This window comes from Budorcas taxicolor, chromosome 5 (genome assembly GCF_023091745.1).
Source record: "Budorcas taxicolor isolate Tak-1 chromosome 5, Takin1.1, whole genome shotgun sequence".
Lineage (NCBI taxonomy): Eukaryota > Metazoa > Chordata > Mammalia > Artiodactyla > Bovidae > Budorcas > Budorcas taxicolor.
In genome coordinates, this window is record NC_068914.1 from 29713212 (window position 1) to 29729287 (window position 16076).

General features: G+C 40.0%; 1 protein-coding gene across 1 annotated transcript in view; it reads left to right on the forward strand.

Moving 5' to 3' along the window:
- ANK3 (ankyrin 3) overlaps positions 1–16076 on the forward strand; it is a 375681-nt gene that overhangs the window by 208619 nt on the left and 150986 nt on the right. Inside the window, exons 15-18 of the mRNA XM_052641329.1 lie at positions 460–558; positions 831–929; positions 7365–7562; positions 12695–12793. Of these exons, the coding sequence (XP_052497289.1) occupies positions 460–558; positions 831–929; positions 7365–7562; positions 12695–12793 (495 nt within the window). The remainder of the gene's footprint in view (positions 1–459; positions 559–830; positions 930–7364; positions 7563–12694; positions 12794–16076) is intronic.

The window sequence follows — 16076 nt, forward strand, 5'->3', positions numbered from 1 at the left end:
AGAGAAAAGGGTGAAGAGAGGCTCTTTTCTGGTGATATGATATTATGGGAGGTTCAGACTTGCCCTGGATTTTTCCAAGCCCTCCAAATCTAAACTGGGCTTGGACCCTGCAACCTCTTCTTCCCACAAGGTGAAATCCCCAAATGGCCCTTGAATAAGCCCCAGCTCTGTCTTTCCAAATTCATCCTTGTCAGATACCTGAGGAGTGCCAAGATTAGTATCCCCTTGTGGCTGAGCCAGCAGAGAGAGAAAGATTAAATATCCTGCTCATCTTCGTTGAAAAGGAGACTCTTTCACTGTTGTCTACCAGTCCTGATCCTTAAATATAGGCTGCACTGCTCTTCACCATTAGAATAACGCATCAGTTCCAGAAAAGTGATGCCTTTGTATCACCTCTATTGTTACTGTTTTTATGTTTCTCTTATGCTTATGGTATTATTTTTATGGTACTCTTTTCAGAAAGGATTTACTCCCCTTCATGTGGCAGCAAAATATGGGAAGCTTGAAGTAGCCAATCTCCTGCTACAGAAAAGTGCGTCTCCAGATGCTGCTGGGAAGGTATGAGGTCATCGGCCAACATCCAACAGGCCACCCCCGTGATAACCACACAAGCGCTTGCTAATATTCACTGACAGCCACCTAAATTGTTAACTACTCCACATTTAAGCCTCTTAGGATGAAGATCACTTCAGAAATAGGAGGTCCATGTATTGTTGAAACTGGAATGTAAATTACACTTTGTGCTGTATCCAATCTAATCCCGTCTCCTAAATCTAGGCCTCTGGCATTGTCACTTTGACCCTTGTTGTTGTTTCTGCACGTGTTTTCAGAGCGGGCTAACTCCACTGCATGTGGCTGCACATTACGATAATCAGAAAGTGGCTCTTCTGCTTCTGGACCAAGGAGCCTCACCCCACGCGGCTGCAAAGGTACCTGTCATTCAGCAGCATGAGGAGACCGAGGAACCGTGTCCTCCAGTCTCTTTATGTGTATTTACTTTGGGTTCATGTGGAGCACCCCCTGGTTTAGGCACCACTTAAAGATTATGGAAATATAAGCGGCCTTAGGAAATCCGTGCCTTCAGCTATTTAGTCAACTCCTGTGGTAGATGCTCAATAAATATTCACTTGTCCACTGATATTCCTTGAAAATCTAGGACATTCTGGAGCCTGGGGGAAATTCAGGAAAAAAAGTTGAAGTCCTCTTTAGCCAGATTAAAAACAGAAATGCAGCTTGAGGGAGTAAGAAAGTTCTCATTTGTCAAAGTTTTAAAATATGTGTTATATTTTCTGGCCATAAAACATGGCCTTTGAGTGGTTTATGTGTGTTTAATCAGTTGGGAGGTTTTGCTTATGTGTTGTTATTACTGCTAAGGAGAATTTTTATTCTTTTCTCAATTGATTTTATTGAAATATGGTCGATTTACAATGTTTGTGTTAATTTCTGCTGTGCAGCAAAGTGATTCAGTTACATAGATGTGTACATTCTTTCTCATATTCTTTTCCATTATAGTTCATCACAGGATATTGAAAATAGAACCCTATGTTATACAGTTAGAGAATATTTATTCTTAATGTTAGGTCATTTTTTACCAGTAGACAACAGAGATTTCTCATAAAAGAGATACTTAGAGTGAATGGCTTTCTTATGACTCTGGTATGCTAATTTGAGAGGCAAATCATAAAGAGTTTGTTTAAAGATAGGTTAATACAGTTTGAGGGCAGGAGGAGAAGGGGACGACAGAGGATGAGATGGCTGGATGGCATCACCCACTCAATGGACGTGAGTCTGAGTGAACTCCGGGAGATGGTGATGGACAGGGAGGCCTGGCGTGCTGCGGTTCATGGGGTCGCAAAGAGTCGGACACGACTGAGCAACTGACCTGAACTGAATATAGTTGTTGTTCTGTTGCTCAGTCGTGTCTGACTCTTTGCCACCCATGGACTGCAGCGCCAGGCTTCCCTCTCCTTCACCATTTCCCAGAGCTTGCTCAAACTCACGTCCATTGAGTTAGAGATGCTATCCATCCATCGTGGCCTCTGTCGTCCCCTTCTTCTCCTGCCTTCAACCTTTCCCAGCATCAGGGTCTTTTCTAGTGAGTCAGTTCTTCACAGTGGATGGCCAAAGTACTGCAGCTTTGGCTTCAGCATCAGTCCTTCCAATGAATATTCTCTTCAGAACTTCTTTTCTTGTAATTCTCAGCCACCTCTTGCCCCATCCTCTTCAGAATTGTACCCAGTGAACTCTACAATTCAAAATCAAGCCCCCAAAGTTCTTTTCATTTGAGTGACTTTTTCCCATAATTCCCAACTCTGATGTTCTATCATAAAGCCATGAAAAGCAGCATTATTCACAGTAGCCAAAAGGTAGAAGCATCCAAGTCTCTATGGTAGGATAAATGGTTAAACAAAATGTATATACAGGCAATGGAATGTTATTCAGAGTTAAGAAGGAAGGGAATTCTGACACATGCTGCAACATGAATGAACCTCAGAGATGCTGTTGTTTAGCCACTAAATCATGCCTGACTCTTTGCAACCCCATGGACTGTAGTCCACCGGGCTCCTCTGCCCATGGTATTTCCTAGGTAAGAATACTGGAGTGGGTTGCCATTTCCTCCTCTAGGGTATCTTCCCGACCCAGGGATTGAACCCACATCTCCTGCATTGGCAGGCAGTTTCTTTACTGGTGGGCCCACAGGGAAGCTTCAGAGATATGCTGAGTGAAGTAAGCCAGACACAGCAAAGGACAAACACGATGATTTCATATCAAACTGGGAAGTAGAAAGCTGGTTGCCAGCGGCTGAGTAGAGGGAGGACTGGGGAGTTAGTGTTTAGTGGGTGGAGTTTCAGTTTAGAGATGGACAGTGATAGTGGAGAACGATGTGAATGTACTTAGTGCTGTTGACTGTACACTTGAAAGCAGTTACAATGGTAAGTGTTATGTATGTATATTTTACCGCAATTTTTAAAAATTTACAATGAAATTTGATAGCTATCTATTTCACTTGTTTATTTCCATACGGTTTTGAACCTGGGCCATTTTTCTTTTAAATACCCTCAGGTTTGTGGTAGGCAGCCAGTAAATAATTAATAAGTGAGCTATTCATTCTCCACATGAAAGCAAGAATTTTGTCACAACTAGTGCTAAGCAGTTTAGAATTGACAGAAGGCGTAAGTAATAACTAAAGCAAAATGAGTCCCATCTATCTTTCCATCCACAAGTAACTCTTAAACAGGTCAATAGTTGATATATTTCATTTCCAGTTGATTTCCAGCTTTGTGTTTGTCCAACAAGACTTCATGTTTCCCTATGTGCACAATATCTTTAACGAAGAGTAGAAAAACAGTTCTTTAATTCCTTCTAACAGCCCTTTCGGAAAAGGCAATGGCACCCCACTCCAGTACTCTTGCCTGGAAAATCCCATGGGTGGAGGAGCCTGATGGGCTGCAGTCCATGGGGCCGCTAAGAGTCGGACACAACTAGGCAATTTCACTTTCACTTTTCACTTTCATGCATTGGAGAAGGAAATGGCAACCCACTCCAGTGTTCTTGCCTGGAAAATCCTAGGGACGGGGGAGCCTGGTGGGCTGCCATCAATGGGGTCGCAGAGAGTCAGACACTACTGAAGCGACTTAGCAGCAACAGCAACAGCCCTTTAGCCTTAGGCATATCTTTTATAGTCAACTGAGCACAGGCTTTCCCAATAGGGCATTCATTCTCTTTCCCATAGCCGTGAGAGCCTCTGAAATGCCATCTCTTTTGCTTGTCCAACCATCCCTACTTTCTGAGACAGTGATCCTGTTCTGAAGGTTTTTCTAGACTTTGATCCTGAGTAAAAGCCAGTTCTATCAGTTAGGATTTGGTTCACTTGCTAGGAAAAAAGACCTAGCTACAGTGGTTTAAACTGATGAGGTTCTACTTTTCTTTTGTCATATACAGTCTGGAGGGAGGCAATTATTGATGCTGGTTCAGAGTTTTCAGAGGGTTGAAGATTCTTTAGTTTGATTCTTTTTTTTGGTCTGTCTTCCAGATATTGCCACTTGTGCTGCCAGGTCCCCTTTTCAAGCAAAAGGCCATAAAGACAGATAACAGGGCATTCTCAGTAGCTCCACATTTCTCCTTACGTTTCATTGGCTACTTCTTTCTGCAAGGGAAGCTGGGAAATGTAGTTTTCAGCTGGATGCACAGCAAAGGTTATTTTATTAAGGAAGGAGGGAGAATGGATATAGGGGAGGTAAATAGCCTCCATTCGGGAGGCTACAGCATTTCTGAATTTAAGCATTGCTGAGGAGGGAGGGACAAAACTCATCAGAGCCAGTCATGCAGATGGATATGACAGTGGTGACTTCCATGAAACTTCCACAGCTTACATCCTTGGTTTTCAGAGAATATGATGTGTTCTTTTTGCCCTTTCTTTTGTAGAATTGCTGACATATTTTCTTAGTCATACATGTCCTGGAAACACAAAGTGACTTTAAGTAATGGAGGACAAACGGGGTTGCTGAAAAACTAGTTTGCTTCCTCTAATCCGTTTTATCCAGATCTATTTCCTGAGGCAGGACGTTGTGCTGGAAAGAGGGTTGGCTTGAGTTCAGGTGTAACCTGGACACAGATTGTGGAAGGTCTAGTGAGCTGTAACTTACTATTGGTGAGATTTCTCTTTCATAAAATTGCAGTATAACTACTGACATGGATCAGTAGAGGTTGTGAAAATTTGGGAGGGATAGATAAAGTATAGTGCTAAACCCACTCTAGTACGCATGCCTGGAAAATCCTCATGGACAGAGTCCATGGAGTTGCAAAGAGTCCATCGTGACTGAAGTGACTACGCAGCAGCAACGCTAAATATGTTACTTCACTTATAATTTATATTTACATTTGCTCTTGTTTTTATCGTGAAATGCAAAAGGACACATGGCATGCACTTTGTCCTCTGCATCGAGAAGGAAAAAGTATTAAGATTATTCTTTAGTTCAATCTCCCACTGTTCTGTATCTTTTCTGATAAATGTATTTGTCTCCTTTGGTATGGCAAATAAGAATCCTTTGGTTCTAGAAATTAGAAAGAGCTTAAGGAATTTAGAAATTTTTATTATAGATCCCAAGATTAATTACTCATTTATCATTTGAAATATTTCTTAAGTCTTTCTGAGATGAGCTATCCATTCTAAAATAATACCCTGAATTGTTTTTCCCTTGCTTTATACTTTTGTTTGTATCTCCGATAAGGAGCTCAGGATAAACCCCTCAGTAATAATGAATAACTTGTCTAGAATTGGTGTATATTACAGAGACACCAGAGCCTCTCTGTTTTATTTAAGAGCGTATGATTTTTTTTTTTTTTTTGGTGGAGTTAAAAGTAATCAAGAGGATTGTCACATCGCCAGTAGACGTGAAGCAGTTACTGAACTTGAAGGTTATGTCAGTAGCAAAAACAAAAAGAAATAAAATGCATGGTTGGAAGCTGGACTCTGACTTTATCTGTGCTTACCACTCTAGGTAGCTGCTGTTAGAGTCTTGACTAATCAAGTTTCCTAGCACTGCTTTGCAAATCTTACCTTTTCTTCAGGGATAGCTGCTGCTGCTAAGTCACGTCAGTCGTGTCCAATTCTGTGCGACCCCATACACGGCAGCCCACCAGGCTCTGCCGTCCCTGGGAGGGTAGTAAAACAGCTCACCCCTTCCTGTCACTCACTGTAGAGTTGGGCTCAATCCAGAGCTCTGCGTTTGGCTCTGAAGACGATCTCTTTAGGGTGTGTCTGAGCAGAGGGCCAAATGCTTCTCAGGTCAGCTGGAGTTTCCAGATGGCAGCAGGTCAAAACTAAAAATAGGGATATAAGATCTTCTACCCTGACCCATCCATCCCGCTTGGCAGAGGCTGGTTTCAGAAGAGTCTGGAAGTGGCATTTCCACTTCCCGGTTGACATAGGTTGATATCCAACAGCCTAGATCTTCTGCAGTTGATTATTGAAAGAATGTTTGTCAAGTGAAAAATGCTGTCACACTAGAAGAAACCAATGACATAAATGTGAGGGTTAATTATAGTAGACTAGCCGAAAAGTGATCCAGCAGCTCCCACTGCCCTCTGAGTTGTTTCTGAACCGTCCATGTGGCTTGGAAAGATTGTAACTGATCTGTTGGCCAGGTTTGGATCATATTCTCAAATAGAAATTCTCTTTGTATTGTATAAGTTCCAATTATTCTTTTTTTTTTTTCCTTCTGTTTTCTTTCTCTAAATCCTCTTGTCCAAACCAAAAAAAAAAAATTCTAATTTTTCATTGGCATGTTTTATATAATCAGATTCAGGCCTGTGTCTTCAATGACTGAGAGGCAGGAGCATTCCATAGGCTGGGGACCTTTCTTTATTAGGACAGAGGATTCTGAGGGCTGTTGAGGCAGCTTATGAACAATTTGGCAAAGGAATTTTGGTTCCTTCCCCCTCTGAGCATCAGGGATCAACCAAGAGAAGGAGCCCAGGGTGTTTTGAAAGCTCTGATAAACTTCACTCAAGTCAAAGGATTTGCCAGTCACCACTAGGCAGTGGAGATACAAAGACAAGTTTGGAATAACATTTGCTCTCAACAACTTTGCATTTTAGTAGAAGGAGACAGATGCATGAAGAAGAGTGCCACTAAATATATCCAGGATTTAGACTGGAGTCAGTCAAGTGGGGGGCAGGTGTAAGAGGTGAAGGGGAGGTAAAACACTTCATGGGGGTGTGACCCTTGAGCTGAACTTTCAACTGAATGATATTGGCCCCAAGGGCATGTTGTGTTGGAGAAAAGAATCCTTTGTAGGATAAAGCAAGACAGAACCAAGAGCCATATGTTGTTTTGGGGACCAAAACATTTAAAGCATGACGTAGAAACTGGAGTTTCGTAAAGGAGGCCATCAGAGGGGCAAATGGGAGTAGACTATAGTATCTTGTCTCCTATAAAAATAAAACTTTTCAACATGTAAGCAATAGACTATTGAAGGGATTTTAAAGGTAGGATAATGACCCTGGCTACAGGGGCACCATTTGTTTTCTAGTTGGGTTTTTCTGTCATTGATACATAAGGCAAATAATTACTGAGCAGCTACATACTGCCAGTGTGAGGGATTGCCATCTCCCATTTATAAAACCACTCGTTCTCTGACTCTTGAACTAAACTGTCTGTAGAATGCTTTCCCTATTTAGATATGCGGGCAACCCAAGGGAACGACATTAATAACATTTCTTGATTTCTCAGTGTTGGCTTACTCATGATTTTTTAAACAATCAAAGAAAATCATTAGAAAGGGAAACATACTATTTGAAAATGCAGTGCACACATTTTTATCTCGTGATTGGACATGTGACCAAGTGGTTTCTATTGACAGAATGGTTATACACCACTGCACATCGCTGCCAAAAAGAACCAGATGGACATAGCGACAACTCTGCTGGAATATGGTGCTGATGCAAATGCAGTTACCCGGCAAGGAATTGCTTCTGTCCATCTTGCAGCTCAGGAAGGACACGTGGACATGGTGTCACTGCTCCTCACCAGAAATGCTAATGTGAACTTGAGCAATAAGGTAACCTTTTTTTTCTCTGCAAAGCATACCATGCAATGAAACCTCACCTCCAGAAAGATCACTAAGAAATCATGAAGAATTCAAGTCAAATAGAATGTGGAAAGTGTAGTATGCACAAAGATATTTACCAAAATGTTATTTATCATAGGAAAAACTTGAAAAAATGTCTTTAAACAATAAGAGAATGCTAAGTCAGTAATTGCCAAGTCATATAGGTGAGTATATATGCTATGGCCATAAAAATGAGGTCCATAAAATTTTTCTAATACTGTGAAGTTTTGTTATAATATTAAGTCAAAGGGCAACATTGTGACCTCACCAGAATACAGTAAATAAGAGGCTATAAGTTGTAAATTACAAGTCATAAGGTGAAACATTTGAGGTGAAACTCCTTGCTTGTCCTAGTTTTAAGTCTTAGGTTAAAAAGAGAAATTAGGAGCAGGTCTGCCTTCAGAAAGTTCACTTTAGTAACAGAAATTTAGAGTAGCTCTTTTATTCAGTAGATCAAAAAGTTAGTCTTTGTAGGTGAATTGGCAGTTCCAGTCAACCCTTTAAGTCTCTGTTCCTCAAAGTCTTTAGACTCCCCTACCCTTGCATTTGACTCTCCTTGGTTAGTAAAAAGGTTTGTGAAAAGTCCAGCCCACAATTAGCAGGAATGAGGTTACAGCCTCTCACTGTGTTATCAGAGAATTTGGTTTTGTTGACCTGCTTATTATTACCTGAGTCTGAGATTTACCCAGAATTCCAGACCCATGCTCCTAAGTCTTCAGATAAAACAGAAATCTGCAAGAGTGCCCCCAACTACCTGATAATCCAAACTCCCTGACATTTAGCTTCTCCTCTACAGCATGGTGACAGCACAGCTGTGACATTTCGCAGCCATAGCTCAGATATTGGAGGAGAGTTTCAAGATAATTATGGCAACGAGTCTTTAGGAGTTTTAATATTTTAATATATGTGGCCTATACTTTGTAATCGTGGAGGCTTTGAGTCTCCTGGGTATGAATCCTAAATCTGACTTCCGCTTGATGTATAACTTGATTGGACAAGTCACGTGACTTCTCCAAGCCTTAGTTCTATCCTCTATTAAACAATGCCCACAATATTTTCTTCCTAGAAATGTCATGAAGGTGAACTGAGATAACATTTAGTACCTTTTTCCAAGTAGAAAAAGAATAATTATCTTAATTTTAGACTTTTTACAGTTTGAGGAAAAGGTTATGCACTAATCTTAATCACCAAGGCGATTTAACAAATTCTATAAATGAAAAGACATATGTAAGTAAATGGAAACCTTTTCTCACTTTTCATATCTTGAAAATACTTTGTGATCATTGCAGAACAAACAAGTTTGTTTTTTTTTTTCCTCCTGGTTTACTGATTTTCTCTTCTTATATCTTTCTTTTTAAACATTTCTTTTGGGATGTGTGTCCCAGCATTAATGGGAATCACAAAGCAATTTCAAATAGCCATTATAATCAGGGTTTGTTTAAGCTGTTGAATTTCTAAGGTTCATATACTAATGTACAAACCAGATTTATAATAGTTTGTTACAAAATTCTACTTGTCTTAGTGAAATGGAGGACGTGGCGTTCTCAGATTGACACGCCTTCTGGCTTCCGTTAGTATATGTTTTCTTAGAAGCCCTCTTATTAACTCTCCCAGAGACAATATAGGCCTGAACAATTAGTTAACAAGTGAACATTTTCCATAGGTTTGACACCAATGTATAGTGTAACTAACTTTTTTCTTCTTTTTAAATTCCTTTAGCCAACTCGTTGTTATATATATATATATATATATATATATATATATATAGCATTGAATTCACCTTAAAACCATTTTTATTTTAAAAAATTTAGACTGAGAATACTTTAGAAAGAATTCCTCAGTGTCTACTTCGGTAGACTGAACATTAGCAAGGGAATTCTCAGGACCGAAAGGCACCTTCCAAACCAAGGAAGCCTGGAAGTGTCTAACCGCCTTCCTGAATAAACTCTACCTAAGCAATATATCTACCACCAAGGAAAGTTTCTGGATTTCCTTCAGCGCATGGTACTTACAGAACTTTTAAGAACTTCACAATTCCTAGAAATTGTCTAATACAAAAGTATTTGTAAGTCTTTGCTTCCTTTCTCATCATTTTCTGTATCAAGTATAAGTTATGGTATGAAAGTAGAGAATCAGTAGAATTCTGTTACTCAAGAAGAATTCTGTTTTTCTTGAGTTTCCAAAGTTTTAGACATCAGTTATTGTCCCTCCACCCCGCCCTCCTCATCCTACCTCCCCGTTTCACATTAGACTTTATTTCCTTGCTAAACAAGGAATATTGAGGAACTTCTCTGGCAGTCCATTGGTTGAGACTTTGCTTTTCACTGCAGGGGGTCCAGGTATGATCCCTGGGCACCTGGAAAATCCCATGGACAGAGGAGCCTGGTGGGCTGCAGTCCATGGGGTCGCGAAGAGTCGGACACGACTAAGCGACTTCACTTTCACTTTTCACTTTCATGCACTGGAGAAGGACATGGCAACCCACTCCAGTGTTCTTGCCTGGAGACTCCCAGGGACGGGGGAGCCTGGTGGGCTGCCATCTATGGGGTCGCACAGAGGTCGGACACGACTGAAGCGACTTAGCAGGGGCCCTAAGATCCCACATGCCTCATGAGTGGAAAACTAAAACATAAAACAGAAGCAATAGTGTAACAAATTCAATAAAGACCTTAAAAATGGTGCATGTCAAAAAAATCTTTAAAAATATGAATATTAAAAGATTTAGCTTTTGTGAAAAGTTACATTGAACTAAATACTCAATTGTTTTCACTTATTTCTTTTCTTACTATTCACCAGCAGTTCTCAGATTTTAAGAAAAAGGAACCACGAACCTAAGTTCCTGCTGAAGTGCTACTGTTTAATTGGATTCCGTTTTGCTTTTGACGTTTTCCCACATGAATTTTGAAGACCACAAGTAGCTGTACTTCTTTACACAGCTAATAGACTATGAAATGAAGCTATTGCTATCCCAAGTTCATTTTATTTAAAATAAAATGTATTATTTTTAACAAATGCCATTTAAAAAATGAGCTGTGGTCAAAACTCTATAAAAGATTAACAGATAACTTCTGAACTCAAACAGGGCTGTTTTAACCGTCACATTAAAAAAAAAATCATGAATACAAAAATGATCTTTCTTTATTTAATTTATCCTATTTTATCAAAAGCTGTTTGCTTTTTCCTCTGACTTAATTAGTAGATGGATTAAATGCTATTCTATAGATACTTTAATCCTTGGTTGTACATTAAAGGTACAATAGTTGCCTCAACAAGCTCACAGTGGTTTGAGGAAGACAGACCAGAAAAGGGTTTTAATGTGAGATAATGATGCTCTCAATAGAAGTGAGCACATAGAGGGTTTGCACATAAATAGTAACAATGAGGCCCTTTTCGAGATGAGGGGAGAGGGAGAGAAGCCCGGGAAAGCTGGAGGTGACTCTGTGCCAAAGGTGGAGTAGGTAATCCCCGGGGCAGCATGAACGTACCTGGGGAAACAGGAGAGAGGAGAGCACAGGCCACAATACCTTCCCCAACCATGCTGAAAACCACTCAGCAAAGTTCTCCAGAAGCTTGAGAAAGTCTCACACTTAGAAGGGGGGATTGTGACACTTTGACAAAATGTTATGGCTGAAAATATCTGTTGCCTCTAAAGTGGAACGTGGAACATTGTTCTCTGATTATGTCAGTGTTTGGGTGGTGCCAGTTTTGGCCCCAGGCTTATTTTTCTTGGATTTCAAGTGAAGGCACCACTCCTCCTTTTTCTGTTTCCTCTGTATTCAATTTGGGTGAGCCTCTTCTGAAAGTCTGTAAACAGACTCAGAAAGCCTGGAGTGAGTGACTCTTCCTGAGTCCTGCCACGTGTTTGATAGAATAGCAGCCCTTAAATAAATCATGCCATGTGCTCTTCCTGATGCTGCATTTGGCTCTCTCCTTTCCCCTGACAAGTGGGACAGGCTGATGGTCTTGCTGCACAGATGCCGGCGGAGGAGGAAGAAGGCCTCCAGGACTTAAAACATTAACCTCTAGGAGTTCCCTGGAGTTCTAGTGGTTAAGACTCTGAGCTTCCACTGCAGTGGCCACGGGTTTGATCCCTAGTTGGGAAACCAAGATCCCACATGCTACAAGGCGCAATCAAATAATTTTTTAAATTTTATATTTAAAACATGTGCCAGCAGATCTTGTCTGGTTAGGTATTTTAGGAAAAAAAAACAAAAGAACAGTAACTTCTGTGTTCATGATGGATGAAAGAAAAGAATCTGGAAGCACTTACACCAGCTTACTTTCTCTTAAATATTATTTATGAAAAAATGCAGCTACAGAAGATTTCTAAGCCAGAGTACAGTCTTAGTGATTTTTTTCTTGGCCATTTGAGTAACCACGTAGCCTGTCCATTCTGTGGTAGAGTCCATTTCAAATACCCAGTCTCATAAAATGATCTTGAAATTCTCATGAGACAGACTTCATTTTACATATTAAATTCTCATGAAATAGACTTCATATTACCTTTCACAGACCATCTTTCCTACCCAGAAGCAACATACAGAAAATGTTTTCCAGCCTTGTATTTTAATATTTAATGGAGAAAATGTTATCATCATGTGTAACAGTTTATAAACAATTTTTATTTTAATTTTTGCTAAAGCTAATATCACTAGTAATGCATTAAAACTCTTGCATAATTTGAGTTTTAAAAGTCTCTATTTTTTTAAAAAAGCGAACACTGAAATACATAAGAGGAAAATGATATAATGTCTGGAATTTGCTTTAAAATACTTCTGCAAAGAAAAGAACATACAGGAAGTAGAGTTGGATGAAGCAAGGAGAGGAGAAACTTGATAATTGCTGCGTCTGTGATCAGTACACAAGGTTCAGGCTATTCCCTCCACTTTTGAGGATGTTTGAAATTTTTCAGTAAGCCTGCAGTAACAGTGTTGTCACATGCTAATATATAAACTTACTCTATAACATTTTTTTAACATAAAAATTCTAGGTTCACTCTTCTTGAAGTCATAAATTGTTTCTCTGATATGCTTGTACGTCATCCATCCCTCATGTAAGATGACCACTTTGATATTTTGCAGAGTGGCCTGGCCCCACTCCATTTGGCTGCTCAAGAAGACAGAGTGAATGTGGCCGAAGTCCTTGTAAACCAGGGGGCACATGTGGATGCCCAGACAAAGGTACACAAAAAAATCGTGCCCATCCAGAGCATGTCTGCCCAAGGGGCAACCCAAGGCACTGCTTGTGGCATCCCGTGCACTTTCACCTTTCATGGCCTGAATATGTAGCCATATGTTGATGCCTCCTGTGTTAACACAGTTTATTGACCTTTGTTACAGCGTATCAGCCCTTCAAGGTCAGAGTGTGAAAGCTTATACCTTTCTTAGTTTTTATGCCTGAATTTAAAAATGCATTTAGAAAAATTTGTCAGTCAGTAATTGATGACCTCTTACTTTGTTCAGGTATTGTCTATGGATGAGGTTACATTAAGTTTTACTCAATTACTACTCACTTGCTAAATTCTTTATGGTGTGTCTGATTGCTAGCAAACCCCATCTCTCTCAGCCAAAATAGTTATCTTTTCAAAAACAAATCTCTCATTCATCTCAGAAAACACCACAATTTCAGACTCATAGAAGATGAGTGGATATTTCGTGTCATCATCAAAGATAGGACTTGATATTAATCCTTCTCTCATCATTTTTTTTTCAGTGCTTAAGTTTGTTACTCTTCATATCAAACCTGTTTTACCTATTTCAAAATGTAACTTTTCTTTTTTTCTTTCTGAGTGTCACATATTTGACACAAACATGAATACTTGTTAAGTATTGTATTGTGAATATGAATATTTGGGGGTATAATATAGATTGATTCTGAGGTGTGTGAACAGCTATTGAAGATATTGATAATATAGAAGGATCACTGGGAATTAACCAGGTGAAAAAGTATTGCAGATGTCAGGATCAGTCTGGATTTATGGGACAAGCACAGGGCGCAGCCCTGAGTAGCCTACGCCCTTTACGCTGTGTTCTCGCTACGGCTGTGACTTCTCCACCCACACCTTTTCTTTCTCCAACAGTGGAATTTTATTCCATTCATATACATGAAACTTGTGCTGAGATATTATTTCTATCAGAAGTAGAACATTATCTTCAGGATCAACAGGTGCAGTTTTCCTACTCTTATATTTAAATAAATCTCATGTATGAATTAAATTCACACTTACAGCCTTGAGTTTAGGGTTTTGATTTAGACTGTGCCTTCTAAAAGATAAACCATTATTACAATACTGCTTCCAGTAATTTTGTCCATACTTACAAAGTATTGCATTTAACAGCAAAGTTGAAAAATCGACAGCTGCATCAGCACAAGAAAATATAGGAACTATACAAGAAAAAATTGCCATCTTCACTTAACATATATATTTAAGATTAAGAAAATGGACAGAAATATGGTTACATACAAACGCAAAGCCTAGTGACTAAGAGACTGTATGTACTAAAATATAAAGTGCAAATGGAACCTGATTATCCAAGAATTGAAATCTTAAGGCAAACACAGAGCATGTGTGTTTAGAACATCTTTGCAAGTTATATTTAGTTCTTTTAGAAAGAAGCTGCCCAAAAGAGATATGACCAGGCAAGGTCCTTTATGCTTTTGAAATTCTGTGTTAAAATAGTAAAGCAAATATATTGATCTCTTCTCAAGGTAGTCCTAGATGTGACCTAGGCAGCTCCCCACACTCCAATTTCTGAATGCCTCGTGCCCTTGATGGCTCCTTGGCCTCTTTGGTAACCTATCTGCCCATCTCTCTCTCCACTCTGTTTGCCTTCCAAACTTGTCATTCTAAAACCCACCCCCACTTATCTTTAGCCCTGAATGCCTTCCTAGATAACTGATTATTTAACAAAGAAACCAATGAAGGCGACAGCAGTGACTGGATGCTTTCTTGTTACTTTTCATGAAAATATAAGCATTTAAATCTGAAAAAGTCAGACTGAATTTAGCTTATATTCTTCATTTTTCTTGTATACTTTCATCAGAAAAGGTATCTTTACTTTAGAAATTTACAACTTCACAGTAAGTAGATTCACCCTGTGTTGCTTTATTTATATACACATATACACATGGCTTCCCAGGTGGCTCAGTGATAAAATATCCTCCTGCCGGTGCAGGAGACTCAGGAGAGAAGTGTTGTGAAGATCCCCTGGAGGAGGAAAGGGCAGCCCAGTCCATGGATAATCCCATGGACAGAGGAGTCTGCTGGGCTACAGTCCATGTGGTCAAAGAATTGGACACAACTAAGCTACTGAGTGTGCACATATACACACAGACTTAAGCCATTTTATTTGATTCCCTGTCCCTTTATAAGTTAAAACTTCTAGAAGGCAGTAACAGAGTTCTCTTTCTCAATACTTTTTTGTCCCAGCACATCCAGCGTAGACACCAACACTCAGTCAGGGGTTAAAGCAGTGATTCTCAAGGGCATATTGGCAGGAGGAGGGATGGGGCCGTGAACCTTCTGCTTCTGATTTGCACAAGTGATCCCATGGTTTAAGAGTCTCAGGTCTCTACCAGGGTTTCCCTCTAACCCAGCCCACTCAGGTCAGCCAGTAATCATTTTTGTACTTGGTATAATATTTCTGAAGCATGTACCTTTTCCTGCCCTTTACAAGTGGTGCACTTCAGAACGCATCTCTTGGGAATTCCCTGGTGGTCTGGTGAAGACCCCGGACTTCCAATGCAGGAGGCACAGGTTCAACCCTTGCTCAGGGAACTAAGATCCTGCATGCCTCAGAGTACAGCAAAAACAAACAAAAACCCAGAAAGCATCTCTCAGCCTCTTGAAAAAAATGCCTTGTTTTTTTTTTCTTCTCAGCAAAGATCACAGCACCGAAAAGAAGGGAGGCTGTGATTGTCCCATAGTTGAGCAGGGCAGGAGTGCAGAGAGATGGGTTGTTTGGACTCATTTCTTAACCTTGTAAATAAGGAGCTGATTACATCCCATGAACTTCCAAACTCTTCCTGGTAAAGATGACGTCCCCAGCCAGCATACAGTTAGTTAAAATGTGTAGTACTGATTGATTCACTGGCTTCGGTTTTAAAATAATAATAAATTATCAAGAGCTTTTCTCTGTTGTGGGGGAAAGACCGGAACATCCTGGTAACCACCCGGGCAACCTTCCCACTGGCCCTCTGACCCACCAAGTCTCCCCTTCACTTTGTATTTGAAGTTCATCAGATCATTTCAGATGAAATTGTGCTGCTGGCCACAGGGTTTAATGTTCAATGTTGTTGAACTAAAGTGAAGCCACTTCTTTTGCTTTTTAAAAGGATAATCTCTGGAAGCATTTTATTTAGACCACCCCAAAACATACTGAAGCAATTGTAGTTGTAAGTGGGTGTGTTCACTGAGGAAGTGCAAGGAAGGCCAAAGATGAACTCCAAGAGAACAGTGTTTAG